The sequence below is a fragment of the Denticeps clupeoides genome, chromosome 12 (assembly GCF_900700375.1).
Source record: "Denticeps clupeoides chromosome 12, fDenClu1.1, whole genome shotgun sequence".
NCBI classification, from domain to species: domain Eukaryota; kingdom Metazoa; phylum Chordata; class Actinopteri; order Clupeiformes; family Denticipitidae; genus Denticeps; species Denticeps clupeoides.
In genome coordinates, this window is record NC_041718.1 from 12,378,500 (window position 1) to 12,403,739 (window position 25,240).

Genomic DNA, 25,240 nt, shown 5'->3' on the forward strand with positions numbered 1-25,240 from the left:
TGAGTCATATTTGCTATCTGCCATTTTGACATATCATGGTTCATGGCTTATGCATATTCCATTTTTTCAGCCCTTAATCATTCATGCAGAGTCACGTCCTCTTTTTACATCATGCACAGAGCAGTGTTGCCATCTGAATAAATAAGAAAAAAAAGAACTATATTTTTTGCACATCAAATGTTCTCTGTTCAAATGCTGATTCACATAATAATCTGATAAGTAATCAGTACTACTTAGTCTATCTATATGTCACCTGCCACCATTTCATTTACATCAAACAGAATATAGATCATTGCACTTTACAGTGTATAATTGGGGCAGTGGTGGCCTAGCGGTTAAGGAAGCGGCCCCGATGGGTTATGGGTTATGCTTTTTCTTAAAGCATCAGTGCATCCTGTGCTGCTGCCTCTGCTTGTGGTTTTGTGGCTGCACAACAGCACAGAGGAAATCACTGCAGCAGATTGTGAAGACTTCCCAGGAAATCATTGGATGTTCTCTACCCTCTCTGGACAAACTGCACAGCTCTCACAGCCTCAAGAGAGCACCAAATATCATAAAGGACCCCTCACATCCCGATCGTGACCAGTTCCAACTGTTGCCATCAGGCAAGCAATATAGGAGCATTAAAACCAGGACAAACAGACTGTACTACAACTTCTACCCAGTTGCCATCAGGGCACTTAAAGACATTTAATTCATCTTTACACCTTTAACTCAGTTCCTGCACCTAATTTCATTGTACTTGTTATAATAAAGATATTCTGATTCTGTTTTGCTATATATATTAATTGACTAATGGACAGTGTCTATGATCAAATAAATTATCTTAATCTTGGATAAAGGTCAGTTTGGAAATGAATAAAGCTAAATTGCCAGTGATGTTTGGTTTGGATGGAGGAAAGCAATTTTAAGAGGAACTTTTTTGATGCCTTTCACAGAGCGCACCCATTCTATGCTTTGATGTGATGTTGATGTTGTTTCCTGCATCTAGATTTATTAGCTCTAGCATCATTATGATGTAGCAACTATTGAAAACCTTGTCTCATCCAAACCAGAGCATTGATGCTCTGCACTGACTGTTGATTCAGCACAGGAAGCCGCATGCTTAGATAGAATAGAATAGAATTAAGTGCATCTCCTGTGGTACTATCCTCATGATAAACACAGTAAAAGCAGTAATTGTACAGTAAAAGAAATGCTGTGTGAGTTTAATATAGGAATCTGCGTTTAGTCCTTTAGTTTCACTTCTTATGAATAATGTGCAGGAGGCTTCATTTTCAAATGATGATTTGGTGGGAAAGGAAGTTAGGACCCAATTGTATAACATCGCAATGGGGCGTCAGTATGGAGACTTGTTCAAAGCGAAGCCGGATCATTTGCAACACAGACACTGAGTGCATGCTCCTTTGATGTCTTTGGCGAGGTTGTTGAGCATTTGCTCACTGTAGATCTCACTCCGCCATTGTTTGTAGATGAACATCAGAACCACTTTGCACATTTAACTGTTACACGGATGTTTAGACAACTTTGTACAGTACAAGAAATGTTGCATGGTTAGTGGTCTGATCTATACAAATAGGGCTTTCTCTGAGTCATGGCTTTGGGTCGGAGAAGAAGAATCAGTGTGACACTCTGAAACCATACGATTCCATATGGAAATGCTAATCAGTGGAGTCATTTGATGTCACCGGCACCCCATATGGGATTCATGTAATCTTAATCTACTTCATAATTATTTCCACATTTGAAAGAGGACACTTTCATGCATTGTGTAAACATTTTCCATATGGGTTGGCCCACTCAGAATTCTTTGAGATCTTTATAGAGCACCCAGATACATCCTATCCAGCCATAGAGAGTATAACACTCTTCTATCTCAATCAAGTCTTTTTTTAGATTACTTTATTTTTAATTGTAGGTTAGCATAATTCATGATATGCTATTTGTGTCTTGCTTCAGAAAAAAAAATGAATGTACATGAGTTCAAAGGAATCATTGAGGGATTTTTATTTCCTGTTGGTTTCTTTTGCAGATTATTCAAAATATTAGCTGCAAAGGCATGGGAAAATTTGCCCCATTTAAAATTCTCAGGCTTTTCATAATACGAGTGCTTGATATGAAGGTCGGGCCCCGACATTTATTCACCATCACATCCACGATGACGTACGTTCCAGTGTGTGCAATTATGCGCCAAGTGCTTTGATTCCTTCATTCGTCTTGTTCCTCTACTCTCTGGATTTTGTGGCAGAAAAGGTCTTTAAATATCCTCAAACGACATGGAACTGTATGAATCTTTCATCACATCTGTGGCGTTTTAGTCAAATAATGGATTTATTATGTGATCGTCATGGTGGCTGTGATCTGATGCTAAGTCACTGGACAGATATTGCTCAGAGAATATGGAGAAATTGGATTTATTTATTTATGGTACTATGATGATTTGTTAACTATCTTTTTGTCTTTCTCTAGTGGAGTCACCTGCTATGGAGGAGGTGCAGCAATGCTGTGAAGCAGGGCAAAAGTGGGCGACTGAAAACAACCACTGTAATCACATGCCTGTCCTACCAGAGGACCAGCACTCTTTGTGTAGGTAAGGTCCGGACTCCAGGTCACACAGGCCGATCTGCTTTTCTATTCTAAAACCCAGCCCCCAAGCATGCCGCAGCCTCGGATTCGTGTAGTGCGATCTACAATGGCGCCAGGCTGCTATGTGTCCTCGAGCATGGAAGTATGTTGTTGGTCATTACCCCTGGCACCCTTCTAAATTGAGTGCCCACTGCTCTCCGGCTTTGCTAGCGTTGTCCAGCAGCAGTGCTGCACCGGCTCTCTGAAGCAGAGCAGGTGTTTAGCTGGCATGGGCGCTGCCAGAGGGGGCGAGACGTGCCAGGCGCCGGATGGACAGCACTGCGGAGAGGACTCCTACCAGGCAAGTCGTTCCTGCCTCTGGCAGTCCCCCACATGCACTTCGATTAAAACAGGGGTCAAATTCAGCACAGTCTATTGAAGATATAGAGTGAGGTGGAGGAGTTTAACCACACGTCTCTTTAATCCTACCAGCATGGTCAGTGGATTCAGTTCACTTTTTTTAACCACAAAATCAAAACAGTGCTTTTAAATATTTGGAATCTTCGTGTTTTTCATATATACATTCAAACAGCCTGGATGTGGTTTCTGTATCTTTCCAAAACAAACCTTAATGTTAATTGTTTATTTTTGGTAAGAGATTTTTATTTCAATTTTTTTTGTGTGTACACAGCCAGTTGACTGAGGGCTGTTGTGCATTAGAATAACTAACCCTGGGAGGGCTTTACTGGTGTGGACGTGCAGAGAATCCAGTCTGAATCCTCTGCAGATTTAAACTGCGCATAGTGCCTTTAATCTGCAGTAAGATGTGGCTGTCTGGACCAGAATATGGAACATACTGTTAGAAACTGATGGCCAATTCTGCTTACTTTAATGTTAACCGCCATTGTCGTCCGCTGATTAGCTGCATGTTGGTTTGATGTGGTGTAGTGGACTCTCGTGGTGCAATTGCCTGTGTCGTAACTGGCCGTGCTGCAGTCATCGTACCTTAATTGGGACGTGCTGTAAATGGCTGTAATCGTGCCCTTGTGCGTTGCAGGAGTGCTGCAGCTGCTGTTCTCTTGGCTTGAAGCTGCAAAGGCAGGGCCATGGCTGCGACGCCCATCAGTACTTCGACTACCCCTGCGGGCACATCCTGCTCACTTGCTGTGAAGAGGAAGGACCTACTCTCCCCAGCCTCAGGAAGAAGGAGCGGCCCAGACCGACAGTGATGCCAAAGAAAGGTGAGCTGATTCTATTTTAAAAAAGAACCATTTGCAAAAATGTGACAAAAATCATGCATTAAAACATGACTAAGCTAAAAAAAAAAATTCACTCGGAAATGAATTTGCCAAGACAGTTCTCTGAACTGTTATTGTTTGTTTGCATTTCACCACGGATCATCTTTGGAATTATAAATGCTGGTTTTGATGAATTCGGATCCTCCTAGTTTCACATTCGACCTGCGTTGCACACCCACCGAAAGACAGATGCCCAGGATTGATTGGTCAGGTGTCACGTTACCATTCGGAGTAACGCAGAAAGATGTGGGCAAGCTGTGAGGAATCAGGAACAGATGGCCTCGCAGGCTGTTGTCTTTCAGCCGGTGCCAACAAAGTTTTCTTTTTCTGCCTCTGATGCATTGAGCATCGCTTGCCAGCGCCGTTTCTCAGTGTCTGCAGCAGGATATAGATGTTTTCCTGCAACAACTCTAACACTTGACATAATTTGAAACAAACTGGAGACAAGACCACTCATTCTGTTAAGACCAGTCACCTTCAAGATGCCATGGAACGAGTCTGACATGCTGTGCTGTTGTCTGATTTTTCTGAGTTAATGTAGTGCCAAATTCAAATTGTCTTCTGTCACCATGACCCAGTCACTGGCACCAATGTCAGAAGTAATCTTTGTGGCTATTGCAGGCTTTCAATAAGGGGGTTTCATACTTGGATTTGTACAGCCTAAGCCTGAGCTCTTTTCTTCTCCTTCATTTTGTTGTCTCTGTAACAGGAAAAAGTAAAAGTAGGTAAAAGAAGTGCAATTAACCCGCAGGAGAAAAAGCCTGGGACCCACTCCATTTTATAAATGGGGTGGGAGGAGGGCAGGTAGCGCCTTCGTGCTGTGTGTAGCTCTAGGTATAACTGCGAGGAGGAGAGAAAGCGGAGAAGTAATTATACCCACGAAGGGATCCATTTTCATCCCCATGACTCAGCCGCAACATGATTAATTAAGGCGGAAACATTTAATCTCTCACCCCCTGCATTTACATTCGAGTAATGACTGGGAGAAATATTTGGGATGTCTGGGATGGGGAAGTGCTTTTTATTATGAAACGCTGGGAGCCAGTCTCCAACCAGTGGCGCATCAAAACAGCTCTTCACTCTGCAGCTTCATACATAGGTGGTCTATAGGCCTGGGACTGATATATTAAATATTTCTGGTTATCAATAAATATCTTAGTTGAAAGGGCAACTAAATGCAACAGTGGCCCCTAGTGGTCAAGGACTGCCAGTTCTTTTAATTTATATATATTGATTGTGGCCTCTGAAAGCTATTTTTACACCAGACTACATTAAACACAGGGCTGGTTTGATATATTGGTAAACCATTTGCTAATCCAAATCAATATTAGTGAATTTCACAACAAGGAATATATGCTACCTAAACCTTTGTTGTGGTATTTTTACAAATCCCCAAGCTACACAGCAGGGATGAATATGTTCTATCCTCTAGAGCTAAATAACAGGTTCTTCCACATGCTGAAGTCCGTTTGTAATTAACGAAAGCTGAAGAACGTCCTGGTATGTGGCTCTAAAGAACCGGAACATGGCCACACATATGCTGTCATTTTAATTTGCAAATGGAAGTCACTGTATTTATGTGCATCAGCTAAATGAATGAATGTAAACATTTGCAGCAGGTCAAATCTGCATGAAGGGGGTGGGAAAATCTTAGGTGTGGCTTTAACAGCTGCTTGTCTCCCAGAGCCTCAGAAATACATGGGCATATGCGAGTGGTTGTTGGTGTAAATGTGTATGACACATACACAGAAGTAATTATTTGCAGCATCTGGCCATGTCATTTTATCCCCTCCCCAGTTGGCGACAGAAAATTCCCCAAGGAAGCCTTTTCCATTGAGGAGGAGAGGGAAGAGGCAGCCAACACACTGGAGGAGGCGAAGGACGTTGATGAGTGTAAGAGGCAGGAGGGGCTGCTGTGCCACCACACCTGCATCAACACCTGGGGGTCGTACCAATGCGCCTGCCACCCCGGTTTTGAACTTCTCCAAGATGGCCACTCCTGCGCTCCGGGTAAGGGCTCCTCTGCTTTTCATTCTGTGACCGGACCTGGCCACAGGGGCCCATGGGATATAATTGACTCAGTAGGCAACTCATTGGCATGCATGGGCACAGGATCATGATGTGGAAAGTCTCCCTGTGGCAGAACTTGATGTGTAAAATGGAAAAGACAGATTTCTTATGTAAGAACTATACAGTCTTAGGGGTAAACCGGACAAAATAACTTCATTGTAAGGCGCTTGGCTGTGTTTTTAACAAATTTTATCAGGCTAAATCAGACCCCTTGTTTCTTCATGAGTGTGATTTTGTTTCAGATTAGGTTCCCCCTGTTGTAATGCCTGAGTGTATTTCCGTTAACACACACACACACACAAGCAGCTGCCGTATGAGTACCTTTTTTTACTTGCCTGTGTACCTTAAAACAATTTCATCTGGGTGATTTATAGTTATATTCAGCAGGGGTCACCCACAGGGCTGGTAATGACAAATCCCCAGACCAGTCTGTATTTGACTTTTTCTTCCGAACAAAGTAAACAATGAACGTGGTGACAATTTAAGAGACTATTCCATTATTCATCTTGCGATGAAGGCGACTGACCCAGCAATGCTGCCTAATTCTTCTGCAAACGTTCAACCCCTGTTGAACTGAAGTGCTGCCCCCCAGGATTTGTGTGAGTACTGTATCTTACAGGATCATTCATTTCTAAGGATTTGCATGGCTAATGCATCAAATAAACTGGACAGAAGTCTTATGTACACTTTCACCATTACTGGAAACAACTTGAATAGTGACTTATATGTGCTTTTGAAAAAGAAAGGAATAATAAAACTGGTGTTTATATGTTCTGCATCACAGTGAATGCGCGTTTTTCTCTGTGATTTCCAGTTGTTGGGCATTGTCGAAACAGTTCGTTGTTCCATGCTTTGGTATGCTCTGATAATCTTTATCCGAGCTCAGCACATGGAATTGCTTCCTGACTTGCATTTTATGACAAACTTGTTATTTGTTACACTGGAATTTGATAACTGAGACTTTTGCCAGCTATGTGCAGATTATGGTTGGCATGCAGCTCCTCAATTCATTTGCAGTTTGTCCTCATTTGTCCCGTTCCCTTGGTAATGTGGCAGTGCTCGTGAAAAGGCCATATTGAATGGAATGAGGGAGCAGGACAGGATGAGGGTGTCTGAACGTTATAATTTATTGACTGTTTTTCAGACTTTTTTTTAAAAAAAGAATATGCTTCAGTGCCAAGATATTCTTTTTCAAATATTTCAAATATTTTCACTTTCTCAAACTTTTCATGATGAGTGTCATCTCCAAAAATATTTGTCTCTCAGAGTATTGTGATTATGACTGGCATTAAGAAACTGGAGCTGTCTTTTTGCCTGTAAATGAAAGGAAAGGCCACCTAACACATTACTGTCAATATCAGTACAAATTTGTGGGTTTTTTTTATTTGTGAGTAAAGTACTAGGGTACTTTGTTAGTAATAGAGTACTTAATGTCACAGAGACATTATGTACTGAGTCTGAGAATTTTTAATTGACAACATTATTCAAAATATGTTTTAATTCCCACAGAACAGTGTTGTTTCAGAAAAAGAAGTTTCCTGATGACTTGTCTTTTAACTATGATCCCATATTCATGCACTGACAGCGCTCCCGGAGGAGGACAACAGAGTGATCGAGGAGGACCAGCTGGTCACGGCAGCAGCCCAGACCACCAGGATGCCCGTCGTGCACAACCTGTGCGCAGGTAACCAAGACCAGGGTCTTAACGCTTAGCATTATCCACATCTCACTGAGGCGTCATGCAACATCTGCGGTCCCGGGGTGGCGACCTCCATCCACCCAAGCCCACAGCTCTTTGCTGTACATTTATTTTTGGGCTTACTGGACAGAGTGTCCTTCCCACTTAGTATTGACAGCGCTCATGAGGATAGAGTCTCAGATAACACCCCCTTCCTTATAGAGAGGCAGCACAATGTTGGCAAGATAGCCGGAGTGATATTACTGTGTTGACGTGCTCATTTAAATAAGGCACAGACTTTTAGAGGCTTAGCTCCAGAACTCCAGACCCACTGAATGAGCAGATAAGCTCAGCTGAGGAGGCAAATGATTACAGTGTACAGGGGATTTGTTCCAGATTCAGTTGCATAAAACCTGCTGTCTCAGTAAGGATCTTTAGAAATCATCTGTGATCTACCATAACTCTCCATATTTTAAAAAGGGGTTCATAGTTATGCACGCATCTCTGCAGATGAAGCTGATGTACTGAATATGTTTGTCAGAAAGGGTCTGTTGACACTGGAGTGTGCAATTGGAGGCAGTGGAGCCAGGTCTCTGGTGTCAGGACTGCGGCAGGGCCGGATGCATCTGGGCAATACATCAGCTCCCAGTATGACTTTTTGCTGAAGGGAGCTGGTGGGGCTGTGTTGACGCTGGGCGCCCGCCTACGGTCCCCCTAGGGCCGCTTCGGACGTAGCCCAGATCAGGGAACTCAGCAGACAGACGGCTCCATGGATCCTGACCAGCAGTGTTATTCGCCACCTGTTACTCATCCCATTTGGGGACAGTAAAGTCGACATCCTCCTGAGCGGGAAGCTCATTTTTTGTAGGCTCGAGGCAGAAAGTGCAGTGAAAATACTGCAGTATGCTGTTAAAATCAGACTAAAAGCTTTCATGTTGAAAATTGGGTTCTTATCCTGATGTCTTGAGTCAGTGGAACATGCATTGTTCTCAGAATGTAAGGGGATCGGCCAGAACTCTTCCAAAAGTAACCTTCTGGAATGTGTGCTCCAAATTTCTTACTCGCGTACTAGCATCATAAAATCCTGTCCAAATGAAATCTGACCAAAATAATGTACACTATGTAGGCCCACTCTCAACAACAGGTAAACTATTCGCTGCTTTTTTTCTCAAGAGAACCATTGAAAAACTTTAAACAAACATCGCTGAGGCCTTTTCAGGGTTTTATAATCTGTACTAACACATAATTTAGCCATAAAGGTTCAAACTATGGGTTACAGAACAAGGTGTGTTCAGTGCATTGACATTCACCGTCCTTGCTTGAAAATGTACCTGGAGGGCCTGGACACACACAAAAAAAAGCTGCTGGAAAGGATGCAGCGAATCTGCACCACTGTGATCAAGGCAAGAAGATATTTTAATGAAACTCGTACTTATTCTTTCATGCCCATATGTTGCATTAAACCTCAAGTATTACTTATGTTTTCATTTTTAATGGCTTGTGGGGCAGTGGTGGCCTAGTGGGTAAGGGCTGCACACTGCTCACTAAGGGTGATGGGTTAAATGGACATATTTTGATGTATGCACCATTTGCTGTGAAATGCCGTGAAATGCCATGAATCACAACGACAAAAACAATCACTTTCACTTGTGTGAAGGCAAATGCAAGATCAGACACAATAAAAATTACTTTAAGGAAATAAAAGAGTGCAATAAACATGTACATTTATGGCATTTATCAGAAGCCCTTATCCAGAGCGACTTACAATCAGTAGTTAGAGCGACAGTCCCCCTGGAGACACTCAGGGTTAAGTGTCTTGCTCAGCGTAGTAAGTGGGATCTTAACCTGGGTCTTCTGGATTATAGGCAATTGGGTGCTACCCACTAGGCTCCAACTAAACACTGACAAGAGCAATATTATTTTATTATTATTTTTATCTTCCATTCATTCTAGTCATTTACATGTACTATTGATGTAACGTGAACCTTTGTGTCGCTCCCACAGGAAGCAGCCGCTGTTCCCAGAAGTGTTCTGTGGTTGGGGGACAGCCCAAATGCTCCTGTTTCCCAGGATTCTCTCTGATGGCTGACGGACAGACCTGTGAAGGTAAATGCCTGGTCTTATCCTTCAAGAATTACTGTCCTGAAGCCAATCAGATGAACTTCTTCAATCCACACACACATACACACACACAGTGGAATACATCTTCATAATAACACACTGCAGGACTTGTCCATGTCAGATTCAGAGTATTATAATTGGACACACTAAGTTGCATTGTGAAGTACAGTAGGTGTAACGATTTTGAGATTTCATAATCCTCTGTGGCTTTACAGCATAACCCATCGCCTACGGTCCAGCAGAACCGTGACCAATTACTGTGTTTAAAACTGATCTGCAATATCACATCTTGACCCTCCCTCAGGGTTCCAGCGTTCGCCCGCTCTAATCCCCGATGTTCAACTCTCAATGTACTTTATAAATAAAGGAAAAATCTGAGACAATCTAAAATCAAAACTCAAAATGTGAAAATTTCACAGGAAAACAGGCAAGAAGTGAACTTCAGCTTCAGAATGCGGTTTTGTTTTTGGAGCAGTTCACATCTGTAGCCTTAAAAAAAAAATGTGGCTGATATTTTGTAGGTTCAGGTTCAGTGCTGTCATAATAGCCTGGAATATGGACTGTGTGCTGATCTGGCACTATTCTCCATCTGATCGGACGAATTGGAAATCTCTCTCTCTCACTTGCTTGCTCTCTGTCTCTCTCTCCCTCATGCTGTCTCACACTCAAAGTGCTCCCATATGTTACAGTGCGGGTGGGCAGCCTGAAACTGTCTGGCCCAAAACAAAGAAAGCAGCCTTAGTTGAGCTGAGCCAAGACGTCCATGAAGGAAAGCCGTAGATTTTACCGACATCTAAAAAAAAAAAAAAGAAAGAACATAAAACAGGTATACAATGTACATGCATACATACATGTGTAAAATTAGGAAATGAGTTTAAATAGAAAATATTACACCATGAATACGTTATGTACCAAATAGTCAGAACGCCAGTTGAATTGCTTCTTTAATGAGTGCAACTGTTTTCAGCTGTACTAAGCTTATTGGAAAGGGTTTCTAATTTAATCAATAATGATCAATTACATTGACATACTTGTATTAGTGAACACAGCATTTCATTGGGCCTCTCTGTATTTATGCAGACGTTACATTCCTTAACACTATTCCCAGCTAGTGTAGTCGTTTACAACACATATACACACAGACATTGTATATAATGTATATAGTTATGTATATTACGGCTTTTTGTCTCTGTACTATAAGATGCTTTAGTAGGCAGTAGGTGTTGGTTAATGCATTGGACCTTTTTAAGAAACATTATTGCACATGTATGGTCTTCATTTTTAAGAGATGCTTTCATGTGGAAGAAATTATGTGCATGAGATCTATAAAATGGCTTTTGTGTCACAGTAAAAAAAAAAGCGATTAAACAACGGCACATTCACTATGCTCACCGCCGGCCAACCACAACATATTAGTTCCTGGCTAAAGTGGCCTCTCCCCAGCATTCTGTATTATTGCTGAGCCTTTTTTCCCCAGTGAATGTTTTGTGCTGTGTTCAGGTTGGAGTGTGAGTGGGTGTGTGTGTGAAGGGGGGGGGGGGTTCCAGCCTGACTGGTTCCTGTGTACCTGTAGATGTGAATGAGTGCAGGAGCGGAACACACAACTGCTTCCGTGGGGACTTTTGCGTGAACCGGGACGGCTCCTTCCAGTGCGTTCCCTTCAATGAGCTGTGCAGCGCCGGCTTTGTGCACAACCTGAACAGTCAGTGTGTGGGTAAGACAGTCCAGAGCGGCCACACACATACACCCATTGAAAGAGTCACACCCAGGAAATGCAGATAAGGTCAGACATCTTCCATGCACTTAATAGTAATATCAGATGAACAATGTCGAACTGCTCTCAAAATTAGCTTTGTCCTTGTGAGGACAGAAGCCTGGACGGGTCTCTAAATCAAACAGCAGACAACCCTGTGTGCATCCAGAGTTGAGTGTCTTATGAGTAACATAGCTGCTGTAAAAATTTTTTAAAGGTTCCCCGGCATTATTATTTTTTTTTTAGGTCTTAGTGTATCTGACATCTGTTTCCAAAATTCAGCTGTGGTCCAGAATAACAGATACTTTTATCCAGTCGCACAATGAGATTGCCCCAGGACGTGCCATTTTTGTGTCTGTATCTTTAAATGCAAATAAGGAGGAGAGAGCGGCCTATAGAAGTGAGCGGGCATTTGTGGAAATCACATCATGAATCGCCATTTCTTGCCACTGCAGGACCGTAGACAGACAAGGGGAACTTATTAATTAATGTTAAATAATCTCACAAAGTGAAATTTTCATGATAGGGGACCATTAATGAGGATTTTTTTTCTTGTAAAGCTTGTGTAAAATGATTAATACAGAGGAACAATTACATCATTGGACGAATACTAACTCACTACAGAGAGACACTTTAAACAACCCACACCCCTGGTTTCCTTTACAGCAGCAGTTCCAACTTATAAGTCTCTCTAAGTACCACAATTATGACCAGCATTGAAATACAGTAGCATAGACATCTCCTATTTATCTAGCTTATTCCTGATATAAATATTATTTATTATTGCCTTTTATCCACAGCAGTCACACAAATAGCAAATGAGGATATTAACGGTACTATATAGAGGGTATTAAGTATAATAACTACACTGTATTTAAAGCACAGCAGCGGTGAATATTACCAATAGAGTACCACCAGTTTAAGAACCAAGGAAATACTGAGTGATCAGTTGTTAAACTAAGGGAGTGGTGGTGAGCTTTTAATGGCTTGCCAAACTGTGTTGACCAGTTGTCCGCTCTGAGCGCTGTGACTTGTTTAATGGCAAAAGCTTTGGCCGTGGTGATGAGAAACAGGATCTCATGATAAAAGGAGTTCCCATCATGCACTGTGGTGTGTTGTCTTTGTGCTGCACGCCTCCACATTGGTCAGCCAGGCCTCTAATGCCTTTGTTGGGCTAAAGTGCATTTGCATTTGTAAGAGAACGGTCTCAATTTCCTGCTTGTGTGTGTATATGAATGTACATATGTGTCTTAATGGCTATGAATCTTTGTGTGGGTGTGTTTACAAATAGATGGTGTAGATGATTATAAGCATATGCATATGTATTTTTGTGTGAATGTGTGTTTATGGTTATATGTGCAGGTGCCATGTGTGTATGAACATCATAAAAGCCGGCCTGTGTATTTTTGTGTGTCTGCATGTGCATGTGTTGATTATAAATGTGTGTATGTCTGTGTGTGTGTGTGTCTAGTAACATCTGTCCATCAGTATGAGTGGGCTGAACATGGAGACCTAGCGCTGCTCACATAATTTATTCATTTGTTTATTTATTTATTTCCCACATCACGACTTCATCTCGAAGCCCCGCAGCCAGGCAACCTTCGCCACGGAAACTGAGAAAATAAAGATGTCCATCAAGACCTGGCAAGGTCCAAGGCTTTTGAGCCCACAATGAGTCCAGCAGCCAGAATGGCTTGAGATGGCATGAAAAGTAAATAAACATTATGTCTCGTTTATTTACTTTTAATGTACAAAAATTGGGACTCCAGTGCTCGAAGCGCTGTTACATCCCTCAGTCTCAAAATCTGCAAATCTGCACTATTCCCCATCTAATTTTCTCCCCGACATCTGCTCCAGTGGAGGAGATGTCTCGGCGCGCATAGTTAAACCCAACCCTCTGTTTGCTTCGGTTCTGCAGCGGCATGGATCTTGTCATCGTCCAGGGGGACAAGTGCCTGCAGATACCACCGGAAAGGGACACATGGCGGTACGGTGGGGGCGCGTCCCTGACTGAGACTTTAAAAAAAACGTCCATCTTTGTTCTAACAGAGTTCCCTGATGCCCATTAGCGTTTTCAGGCCTCTTAGGAAGCCACCCCCTCCTGCCGTCTCCCTGTCATGCAGCGATGACACAATGCTGTCACCATTGTCGTGACTCGACACTTCGCCCTGGACAGTTGTAGATCTCTGTGTTTACTAGCTGTTGTGCAGCGCTGATTAGGAACCTGCGCTCCTATCCTTCCTCGGACCTTGCGGACACTCACAACAAGGCTGACATTTGTCCTCGGCACTGTTATGACACCTCCAGTCCCACATTTTGCAAGATAAATCGGAGAGTAAAGCGCGTTCTCGTCTGCATACATCCTCACCCCTCCCGTCCTAACACGTCTGTCTGCAACAGCCAGGTCCTTGTAGGCTACGTGTATTTACTGTGCGTCCCCCCGCTCGTCCCCCCGCTTGTCTGTGAATGCGCGCTTCATTATTCGCCTTAATTCACCCTCATCAGCCTGAGGGTCTCAGCGGGAGCTGGACAGCAAATAAATCAGAGGGTGGTTATGACACTCTAATCCTTGCTTTCTGGCCCTCTGTCTCTTCTGCAGACGTGGACGAGTGCATCACCAACACGCACACATGCCAGGCGGACGAGCGCTGCGTGAACACGCTGGGCGCGTTCGCGTGCGAGAGGCAGGTGATGTGTTCGCAGGGGTTCCAGCCGAGGAACGAGGTCTGTGAAGGTGCGTATGTCACTTTTTCATTTAGAGCAGCCCTGGGCCGGTACCCTTTCCCTTGTTTGTCATGAGTAAGGGTGTCCTGGTTGTTAATTTCCTTATTTCCTCAGCCATATGAGTTGCAAGATGATGATTGTGACAGATGAGAGAGTGTTTGTTTCAGTTGTAAGGAGTGTAAGGAAGATGTTAGCATCATATCCCCTCACAGAATATTTGATCATTTCTTGTTTTGATCAGCTCGGTTGTCCTTAATAACGTACTTTAAATGTGGTGGTGGTGGTAGTAGACTAGACGATAAGTGAAACTAAACAATGTTTCTCCATGAGCTACATGTATTAGTAAAAAAACTAGTAAAAATAGTGCAAATACTTCTGTGCAAAATGGAACAGTGCAGTAATAGAATATATTACTCAATATAACAGAGGTAGTGTGTGTGTCTGTGTGTTTCAGTTCAAAGAGGAAAGTCCCTGAGTGTTCAGTTGTCTGATGGCCTTGTGGAAAGTACCTTCACAATGCCGGTGGCTTTCCGGATGCAGTGTGCGTTGTAAATGTCTGAGAGACTCCAATGGTCTTCTCTGCTGTCCTCACTATCCACCGTAGGGTCTTGCAGCTGGTCAGAATGCTCTCAAAAGTCCATCTAGAGACAGTGGTGAGGATCTACTTATTCTAATGTAGAGAAGCATCAATGTCACCATGTCACGACATCAAGGAACACATTTTCACTTGTGAGAGAGAATCTGATGATGTCACAAAAGCTTATTTCTAGCATTTATAGGCCCTGTAAAGTGCCTTGTTTTGACCATGATTTTTACATATGGCAGTGGAAAGGCCAGTATGGGTCATTATACACAAAAACATTGGCCTGTGTGGTAGTGTGCCAGCTCGCCATCTTGCGAAACAGCCACCAAGGTCATCAAGTTGACGATCCTGAAGGGCTACAGTAGCTGCAGTCTCACTCTCCTCAAACCCCCTGACCCGCCCAAGCGATTCACGGCGGCTCCCTGCCTTCCTGCGTCCTCTCGGTGGTGAAGGTGAGGAGTTGGAGTGTTTAATCAGCCTGACTCCGAGCTCGGCCGGCGTGGCGACGTCCTGTGAGGCTGACTGCGCCTTCGGGCCTTTGTGCCTCAGTTTAGGCCAAATTGGAGCGAGCGTCAGCTGCGCACGCCGACCGATGGCCATGTATGCCTGGAGACTGAAGATTTCAGCAAGGACAGATGCTCTTGCCAGTATTCTGTATTGTAATACAGAAATGCAGTTAAGAGAGAGATAATCAAGGTATCAATTGCATTTGGGCAATCATTTAACAAGGAGAATGATCAAATGATGTCCTTAAAGGAAAGGGAAGGGGGAAAATATGAAGCCATCAAATGTTTCGAAGGCTATCCATTTCCGCTTGTGAATTACAGGCACTGGTGCATCGCTCCAGAACGTCATCTGAAAAAAAAAAAACCTCGTGAATCAAAGAGGAAAATGAAAATCTGTTACATGTACCGGGGGGGCCAGCCTGAACCAAAATAAAAAGCCTTTTCTCGGTGAAGAAATGCAAGAGTCTGATTTCTGAACAGCTGTGTTCCTGACTTTGATATTAAGCCACAGTGCCCCCTAGGGTCCGAGCCGACTAGCACATGGAACGGCATCTCCACGAAATAAACATGCAAACGGTATAGCGGCCCGAGTGGAAAACATTATTGCCTTTTGAGGAAAACCTTGTCCTTGTGTGCCTCGCTCTTCTCTCACAGACATTGACGAGTGCGTACTGCGAACCCACAACTGCGGCGTCGGCCTGGAGTGCCAGAACACGGAGGGCTCTTTCACCTGCAAGCCCAAGCCCAAGTGCTTCAGTGGGTTCAGCCAGGACCCCCATGGCAACTGCATAGGTAAGCAAGGGCAGTTTTGTGGGCGCTGTGTTTTTAAGTGTGGGTGTAAATGCATTTGATCTGATAATTAGGGACCCATGTTTACAATAATAGCCAGTTTAACCATGCTAATGATCCACTTTTTAAGTAATGACTGGAGGTAAAACAAAGCTCTGTGTTTTTAAGCATGAGAATCTCTATTCATTTAATATCTATTTATAAGACAGAAAAGAAAGTGAATCTAATTCATATAAAAATTTATATTTTGCTAATATGAAAAAATATATCCCAAATCATGAGTGCTCACTCCCAATAGTAAATTGCAGGCTTTTTTCTTTTTGCCTTGTTAGTAATAGATACACATTTATGTTGAGTAAATAAAAAAAATGGATAGATTAAGGGACGTTTAGTTTTACTGTGTAAAAACTGCATCAAACCATGCTGGTATTTGTATCAAATTCAGATGTAAATGTTATGAACGGGCTGCAATTATACATTTCTGAGAGAATAATTGCTTCCAGAAGCGAAAGTATACAATTACACTCTATGGAAATATTTGGCTGCATAATCATAGTTAAGTGGGAAAATGTACCTGACAGTGAGGGCTCTCCTCCTCTCCCTTCCTCTCGGCCGCTCTCCAGACATCAACGAGTGCGCCACTCTGAGCGAGGCCTGCAGGCCCGGCTTTAACTGCATAAACACGGTGGGCTCCTACACCTGCCAGCGCAAGATCATCATGTGCAGCCAGGGCCATCACTCCAGCCCGGACGGGGCCAGGTGCATCGGTGAGAGCCTGCCGGGCAGAGCGCACCCCTCCCTCCGCCGCTCTGTCTGCCGGACCACGCTTGTGCACACAGTGTCAGTGCATGTGTAATTACACTGCCTAGCTGTAGGCCATGTTTGGTCACAACCTCTTATTTATTTACACGGTAATGGCCAATCGTGGAGGGGGATTTATACACAGAGGGCCACAGTTAGTGTGGCAGTTTGCATGTGCTCCCCATCTCCTTCGGGTTCTCTGGTTTCCTCCCACAACCAAAAGGCACGCAGGCTGGGTAGTTTTATCACTCTAAATTGGCTGTAGGTGTGAGTGTGCGACTCGGTGGAGTGTGAATGGTCTGTGCACTCACACACACTGCATATCGCTATAGTTGTGTGTTCCGCTTAATTCCACCCCTTCCCCCTGTGCTCAGACGTGGACGAGTGTCAGACAGGTGTTCACCGCTGTGGCCAGGGCCAGATCTGCCAGAACATCCCCGGCAGCTACCGCTGCGACTGTCAGACTGGCTACCAGTACGACTCTCTGCGCCAGACCTGCGTCGGTAGGTACTGGCCGGTAAAACAGTTGCTGGTATCTGTTCTCGTGGATAAAAACTTGCCCTGCTTACCTGACTGGGTGCTTAAATATGGATGAAGGTGACACATTTCGTATCAGTGCCTCTGTCTGGGCTCAGCTGCCCGGGATTCGGTCTTATCTCCCACCATGCCCGTGTTCCAGGAAGAGCTCTCCCCGTCCGGATTCCCCGGATTAGCCCATGATGAATAAATAAGGTACTCGGTACTCAGCTCAGGGTGACTTCTACCCAATTCTTCCCCTCTCGCCCGCCAGACGTGAACGAGTGCTGGCGCTACCCGGGACGCTTGTGCGCCCAGACGTGCGAGAACACGCCGGGCTCATACCAGTGCTCCTGCACGGCTGGATTCTCTCTGGCCTTCGACGGAAAGAACTGCGAAGGTAAAAAAAAAAAAAAAAAAAAAAACCCTGAAAAAACATGCATCCAGCTGCTCTGGCTAATGGGGACAAATACAGTGTTTACACGGCAACGTCACGCCGGGCCTCCCTAACTGGGCGCGGGTGCCGAGGATCATTTTCGACGGCGGGCAGTTTAGATCCGAAGGCACCTGCAAGCCGCCTGCGCGTGAATTTAATTTTCTCAACGGTCTCCGTGGTCGGCGGACAGGCGGCTAATGCATTCTTAATGGGATCTGGATTCAGGCGCAGTCCATCAGCTGGGGCCCGCAGGGCCGGTCCCTCGCCTCGCGAAACAGAGCTGTTGGCTTTGTCAACACTGTACATTTTGGAGCTTCATCAAGCGTCCAACCACCTCCGAGCTGCCTCTCCAGGTGCTTGTAACACAGAGGTGAACGTATTCATTTAAAACGCCGGCAGAGGAGTCTGGCCTGAGGTGCAGTTTAGGAACTGAACGATGTTCGGTACAAAATTAGAAGCCAGCGAACGTCCCCGTGTTCTGTAGGAGGGTAGTCGTTAGCTTTTGTTGTGGTGACGCTCTGTTTGGCCCATGGGGCCACTGAACCAAGGAACGACTTTTAATTACGCTGCGGAATCCATATGAATTTGCTCTTTTACACATCACTCCTTTTCTTAACTTGCTAGTGATAGAGATACGATTCCATGATAAGTTAGGGCAGCGGCTCACCAATTCTGCTCCTGGTGGCCATCCTGAAGGAGAGTTTTCATTCCCACCACTGTTTAATTATGATCAGGTAAGAAGGTTGGAATGGAAACTTTCTGTCTAAACTTTTTATAAGGCTTTTCATTTACATTGAAAAGTATATCTATGTGATGTCTTGTATTAAATATAAGAAAGTGAAAGGGAAAGTGATTGTTATTGTGATACACTGCAACACCTCACATGTGTACACAACGAAATGTGCCCTCTGCTTTTATCCCATCACCCTGAGTGAGCAGTGGGCAGTCATGACAAGCGCCCGGGGAGCAGTGTGCGGGGACGGTGCTTTGCTTCGGATTGGGATTCGAACCGGCAATCTTCTGATTACAGGGCCGCTTCCTTAACCGCTAGGCCACCACTGTCCGGCTAAAAAAATATAATATAACACAATTCAGCAATAATACACAAAAAGCTGTGCCATAAACGACATCATGAAGCACATAGACATTTCAAGAAATTATTGATAGATTGTTTTGTTAAATTTTGGAGTCCAAAATGAAGGGGCAGTGGTTGTCTAGTGGGTAAGGAAATGGACCCATAATCAGAAGGTTGCTGGTTTGAGTCCAAGGTACCACTGAGGTGCCACTGTGCAAAGTATCGTCCCCACACACTGCTCTCTGGGCTCCTTTCATGGCTGCTCACTGCTCACTAAGGTGGTGGGTTGAGTGCAGAGGACACATTTAGTTTGCTTAAACTTGATATAATTGTCAGTAAAAGCCTTTGAAACTTAAAAAAATGCTTGTAATTATACTTCAATACACCACAGAAACAACTGACAAAAAGATCTAAAAACACTGAAACACAGACTCTATATATATACCAAGTGCCTATTTGTGTATAAACTATGAGAGTGTGTCCAGGGTGGGACTTGAAAACACCTTTTGGCAAGTGTGGCCCAGCTTTGGACCCTGTTTTGATGCTATTAAAAGTGATATTATAAATCCCTTTGGGTTTATTGTGCTGGCTGGAGAGTATGAATCTGTCCAGATGGTTTTGAATGTGTATGATGGTACAGCACCTCGCTGTCAAAACGGTTCACCTCAAGTGCACTAATATGGTACGTGTTTAACTTCACCCAGACATAAATGAATGTGACAACAACCCCTGCAGCCAGGAATGTGCCAACATCTACGGCTCCTACCAGTGCTACTGCCGACAGGGCTTCTACCTGAAAGAGGATGGCCACGCCTGTGAAGGTAACATGCACCCTCTCTATAAAGGCTGAGGAGTCTGTGAAGTTGAGGAAAAGACCTCGGGCTTGCGGAGGAGAAAAGCCTCAAGAGCCTCGGATGCTCTAGAAACTTCAGTGATTCTCCACGGCTGATTGAGGCGCAGATAGACTTCAAACGCCCCCCTTTAATTATTTCTGCGTCTGCCTCAGAGATAAGTTTTAAAAAGACAGCTGGGAGTGGCACAGAAGCAGATGCACAGAGCTTATTGATATAGGAATAATAAAACACTTCCTTTAGTCCAGACCCCAGATCAATAACCTCACTGCTGTCATAATGCAGGATTGATTTTGGGGTGGCTTTACTGAAGAGACGCAAAGAGGTAGATAATGTCACTCTTTTACAACAGCATGACACACACACACACACACACATTGGGATCTATCTTTCAGCCCTGTCTGTCTTAGGCTTGCAGGGCAATGGCTGTATATCCACATGAGGAGAGTGTCACGTCTGGATGGTCTGAACTAGTGTGATGGGGGGAAATGGCTTGTCCTTGTTTGCCTGCAGATATTGACGAGTGCTCCCAGAGCATCGGGCACCTCTGTGCCTTCCAATGCGTCAACGTCCCCGGCAGCTACCAGTGCACCTGCCCACCTCACGGATACACCATGTCCCCCAATGGCCGAACCTGTCGAGGTACAGTACCATGATGACAACTCCTTGGGTGGGTAATGTGTTGAGATGTGGGCACCAATGTGCTCAGTTGCCTATATTGTGTGTGTGGAAGCCCTCATTTGGGCTCAGTGTTTCTCCATAGACTCTCATAAAAAATTTGTGTTTAGCTCTGTAGTGCCCGTTTTGGTTCCATGGCTTCAAATTAAGCCCCACTTTTTTGCAGTGTCACACAGAAGATTTAGCAGAAGTCTAAATGAAACAGAGGGGTTTTAGATGGAAGCCTGTGGTGCTCTGGAGCAGGTCTTAATTTAACTAAATTAAACATAAGCTTTCAGAGAGCAAACCCCTGTTCCACATTGTAGTTTTGAGCTTCATAACACCAAATCTAAGAGAAGATTTACAGTTATGGTTTAACATTCAAAAGGCAAGAGAAGTAAAGCAAGAATCTGAGCTGGTGAGCTGGAACAGTTGCTCTATCAGTAGGCCTGAAATGCATAATTAATTGAGACTTGAGGGCCACTATTGACTTCTGGCTCACCTTCATGGACACTGAAGACTGGAGCTTCCCTGACAAACCAGGGTCTGATGGCTCCGATATAATTCACCTGCAATTACACAGTTAAGGGCTTGCTGCAGCTCTGTGCTACACTGATCTTCACCTCCAAAAATGTCCTGAAACAAAGTACAAGTATTTTTAAAAAGTGGGAATTGAACCAGCTTGAGCCCCAATTCTGCCATAAATAACACATATTCTACCATCATTTGGAAAAAACAACATAATTTGATAATAAAATTCTATCCCCTTGCGCACAATTGAATAGATGTCATGCTGTGTGGAAAGGCAAATGCAAGTGGTACATTTTATTCAACCATAAGCAAAAACATCAGGGGGAGGCCAATGAGGCAGAGTGATGGAAAAATAGCCAAAGACGTACATGTTGTGGTCATAATAACACAAAGCCCCGAACAAAGAGAGGAAAGAAAAAGAATAGGTGAGAAGGGAAGTACAATGTGGCCAATATAGGGCTACAGAATGACAACACATCAATCAATGTTGAGGATATTGTATTTTTGTCCCATAGTGACCCCTTATGGCAGAGACCTGTCAGGGCCAGGATGTGAACATTTATGTGTAAACATCACACAAGCACATAATAAAAGCATAAATGGGGTGACAAGATCTTTGGGAAATTGTTCTTAGTTTCTGTGCCTGTAATCTAAATAGCATATGTTACTTTTCATTCTTTCATTCTCTTGTCTGTGTCTTCCTCAGATATTGATGAATGTGCTACTGGAGCCCACAACTGCTCCGTGTCGGAGACTTGCTACAACATCCAGGGAAGTTTCCGGTGCCTGTCATTCTCATGTCCCGCTAACTACAGGAAGGTGTCGGACACGTACGTTTTACATAATGACTTTTTTCAGGGCAGTAAACAAGGTTTTTCTTATGTTTCTTCACTTCACCCCACACCCTGAACCTAATCCACAGATTATGGATTAAAAGCAAATTGCAGGTCGAATCTGGCATAAGAAATGAGGAATGCGTGCCTGCGGTGGACTGACCACAGATTGTGGGGGGCGGTCAGGGTGGAGGCTCTGTGGCTCTGCAGTGTGGACAGTGATGAATGCGTTGCTGTAATGAGGAATTAAAAGGCCCCCTGACCCTGTCATATGGAGAGCAGTGGCCTTGTTGTTGTGAGGAAATTTATGGCTGCCGCTTGCATTGTTGAGATTTGCTCCTAACAGAGTGCGGTTTCTGTTGAGCTGAGAGTTGACATCGGATTGCCTCTGATTGGCCCGCGGCTCATTTTCTGGGGTTCCTTCCTCTGGCAGGTTGGCCAGTTTTTATTTTTTCTTTCAGACACACTCAGAGGGAGCCTCATGAACACACACTGGCCACCGGCAGGGCCGGTACACAAGTGGCCTTTTAACAGCAAACGCTGCGCCAAAGGGCTTAGCCAGCATTCAGCACTCTTGAGAGAAACTCCAAACACCCGGAACACCTCTGGCTTATAGCTACTGGTTTCCAGTTCACACAGAAAATGCTTAATTAAATTTCCACCTTTCCTTTTTTTTTTAGGATGCCCATGATGTTCCATGGGCATCATTGAACGGTTGAGTAAACTTAAATGATGTAAATGACATGAATTATTCTTCAAATATGAACCATCTACATCAAAATGACAAATGACACCTTCCATGGCTGCCCACTGGTCCCTCAGGTGATGGGTTAAAATCAGAGGCCACATCTCACTGTGTGCCCTGGGTGCGTTCCCTTCCAAACATTGACTCTCAATTGATCAATTGATCTGTGGAGTTCCAAAGAAACAAATCCCATGGCTAGTCAGTCTGGATCAGACTGGTTGTTAATGACAATAGGTTTGGTTTCTCTCATTAGTTACTCTCGGTACAGATTGGTCTTCATCTTTTTTCTTCTTTTATTGGTCTCCCTCAGGCGTTGTGAACGTAGCTGTCCCAATTTCTTGGACTGCCAGAACCTTCCCCTTCGCATTACCTATTACCAGCTGAGCTTCCAGACCAACATCATCATCCCAGCCCAGATCTTCCGCATCGGACCCTCTCCCGCTTACGCCGGAGACAATATCATCATCAGCATCACCCGTGGCAACGAGGACGGCTACTTCAGCACACGCCGTCTCAACAGTTTCACTGGTGCGGTGTACCTGCAGAGGCCTGTGAGGGAACCACGCGACTTCCTCATCGATGTGGAGATGAAGCTGCTGCGCCAGGGCACCTTCACCACGTTCCTCGCCCGCATCTACGTCTTCATCACGGCCAGCAGTCTCTGAGCAGACCTCTCTCTCTCTTACACACACACACACACACACACACCCTCATCCTGACCTGAGATTTCGTATGGTGCTGAACTCGGGGATCTCTTGAGGTTCCGCTCATTGTGGTGATTGATTGTTGGCTGTTTGGCAGTCCACACTGCCCATAGCTCCTGTTTGATGAATGCTTCAGAGACACCTCCTTTAATTATTTTCCCCTCATTACTTCCCAGAAATAACTTTTGAGAACAAAGAACTTTATCCTTTCTTCTTCCCACTTTTTTTTTCTTTTTGCATGATGATAAATCTGTTGGGTTTGAAGGCAGCAGCAGTTCAGTACTGTTACAGTCATGACTCTACTCTTCACTGCGTTGGTTTCATTTCGTAGCACTTATAACTAGCAGCCAACCAGCCTTTACGACAGTGCAAGACAATCATGTATTGGCATAGCTGGCGACGTTTGACAATTGAATGGCTGTGTAATATTTGTAAAAGTGTTTTAGTCATAGCACAGCAATACACAAATGCAGTTGACATTCACACAGCCCCGTGTGAGCTAAATTTAAGCACTGAGAATGTTTATTTTATCATAAGTATTATTTGTTTTATAGCTTTTCTAATACTGGACACAAGTATTTTAGTGTATAGAACTGTGTAGAACATTCTTCTCAGGGTAAACCTCCACTTCAACTCATATAACAGCATTGTATAAACAGTGCTTGTGCAAATGTTAGCACACTCAAATTTTATTGCATTTGCAGAATTACCAACCGACTCAATAAAAAAAAATATGAGACTAATTCTCCTTTTTGTTCGCTGCGTATGTGCTCCAAAAACCAGAAACACTGACTGAAACCACTTTTAATCATGCTATAAAATCAAATGGTGTGGTCTGATGTCTTGCTGGGCAGGGATCTGATGTTTTATTATGCTGATTAACTGTTTTATTTCCTGCAGACAAATTTCCTGCAGACTTATTCTGTTAAGTGAGTCTGAAAAGATTCTTGCATCACTCTCTGTAGCACATGAAAGAATGAACCATGGCCTTGTTGTAAATATTTCGTGTTCTTAGTGCTTCTGTGGCCCACACTAATGTCGCTCTGCCTGTTAATTGGACTCTACAGGCATAGGCCTCCATCTGTTGGTGAAAATAGGAACTGCAGCGTACTCAACGTGTCACTATTCCAGCTCTTACCAAAGTTTTTTCCTGTGAATCATGCATTCTCCATCTCTAAACTTCATGTGATGTGCGTGTTTTTGTTCTGATGTCACTACATTTGCATTTAATTCATATTCCCTTCCCATTATAAAGTGGTTTTATTGTTTTGTATAGGTGTTGCCTTTGCGCCGTGCCTTTCACCACTCAAACTCATCGGCCTGCTCTTATCGTATGCGACTGTTACGCCCTGCAGCTCAGATACGCCCCCCTGCCATTGTCTACCGTATCAGAAAGGGTGTGCATCGCTCAAAGACAGCAGTGCATTAGTCTGTGTGGACCATCCCTTCAGATAACCCCAGCCAACTATCAGCATGAATACAACCATGATAAGTCCGCTTAGTTGATATGAATGTGTACATCACAATTAGCACGATGATAAAAGAAGCTCAGTGCACATATCAACGCCTTGTTGTTTTTCATTTTTTTTCACCATATTTGAGTGTAACAATGTGGTAAAATGTAATCAGTTAGCCTTTCTGCTGTACTTTTATACAACATGTTCCATGCATTATCCTACATTACACAGAGCCATTGATTTTAGCCAAAGGTATATGTCAGGGTAACACATCATTATCAGAATACAGTGCTAGAAATGGAAGAGAAATGGAGACATACTTTCCCCCTCTCGCTTCCGGCCATTGAGCTGGCCTCCCACACGCATGGAGGAGCCCTCTGCCTTTGACAGATTATCTCCTTCCCTTGAAAGGTTTATCAGCATGCTAAATATACGTGATTGTGTTCCAGGGTCATGATCGCATGGCCAGAGTGAAGGAAGTGCCCGAGAGACGTGGGCCAATTCCCCCTGATAAAGATGCTCAGGAAGTTATGAAGCCCAAGATAAT

The 25,240-nt window shown here is 44.0% G+C and overlaps 1 protein-coding gene across 2 annotated transcripts in view; it reads left to right on the plus strand.

The window, feature by feature from the left end:
- The window catches only part of fbln2 (fibulin 2), a 37,531-nt gene extending 13,550 nt beyond the window's left edge, over positions 1-23,981 (plus strand). Inside the window, exons 3-18 of one of the 2 annotated variants that reach the window (XM_028998469.1) lie at positions 2,470-2,590; positions 2,797-2,926; positions 3,623-3,806; positions 5,661-5,873; positions 7,519-7,617; positions 9,616-9,717; positions 11,306-11,446; positions 14,085-14,219; positions 15,953-16,090; positions 16,711-16,854; positions 17,263-17,391; positions 17,679-17,804; positions 19,620-19,736; positions 20,280-20,408; positions 21,661-21,784; positions 22,843-23,981. In XM_028998469.1, the coding sequence (XP_028854302.1) occupies positions 2,470-2,590; positions 2,797-2,926; positions 3,623-3,806; positions 5,661-5,873; positions 7,519-7,617; positions 9,616-9,717; positions 11,306-11,446; positions 14,085-14,219; positions 15,953-16,090; positions 16,711-16,854; positions 17,263-17,391; positions 17,679-17,804; positions 19,620-19,736; positions 20,280-20,408; positions 21,661-21,784; positions 22,843-23,197 (2,387 nt within the window). In that variant the 3' untranslated portion in view covers positions 23,198-23,981. The remainder of the gene's footprint in view (positions 1-2,469; positions 2,591-2,796; positions 2,927-3,622; positions 3,807-5,660; positions 5,874-7,518; positions 7,618-9,615; positions 9,718-11,305; positions 11,447-14,084; positions 14,220-15,952; positions 16,091-16,710; positions 16,855-17,262; positions 17,392-17,678; positions 17,805-19,619; positions 19,737-20,279; positions 20,409-21,660; positions 21,785-22,842) is intronic. The other variant, XM_028998470.1, reaches the window with a different exon arrangement.
- Positions 23,982-25,240: the final 1,259 nt, after the last annotated feature.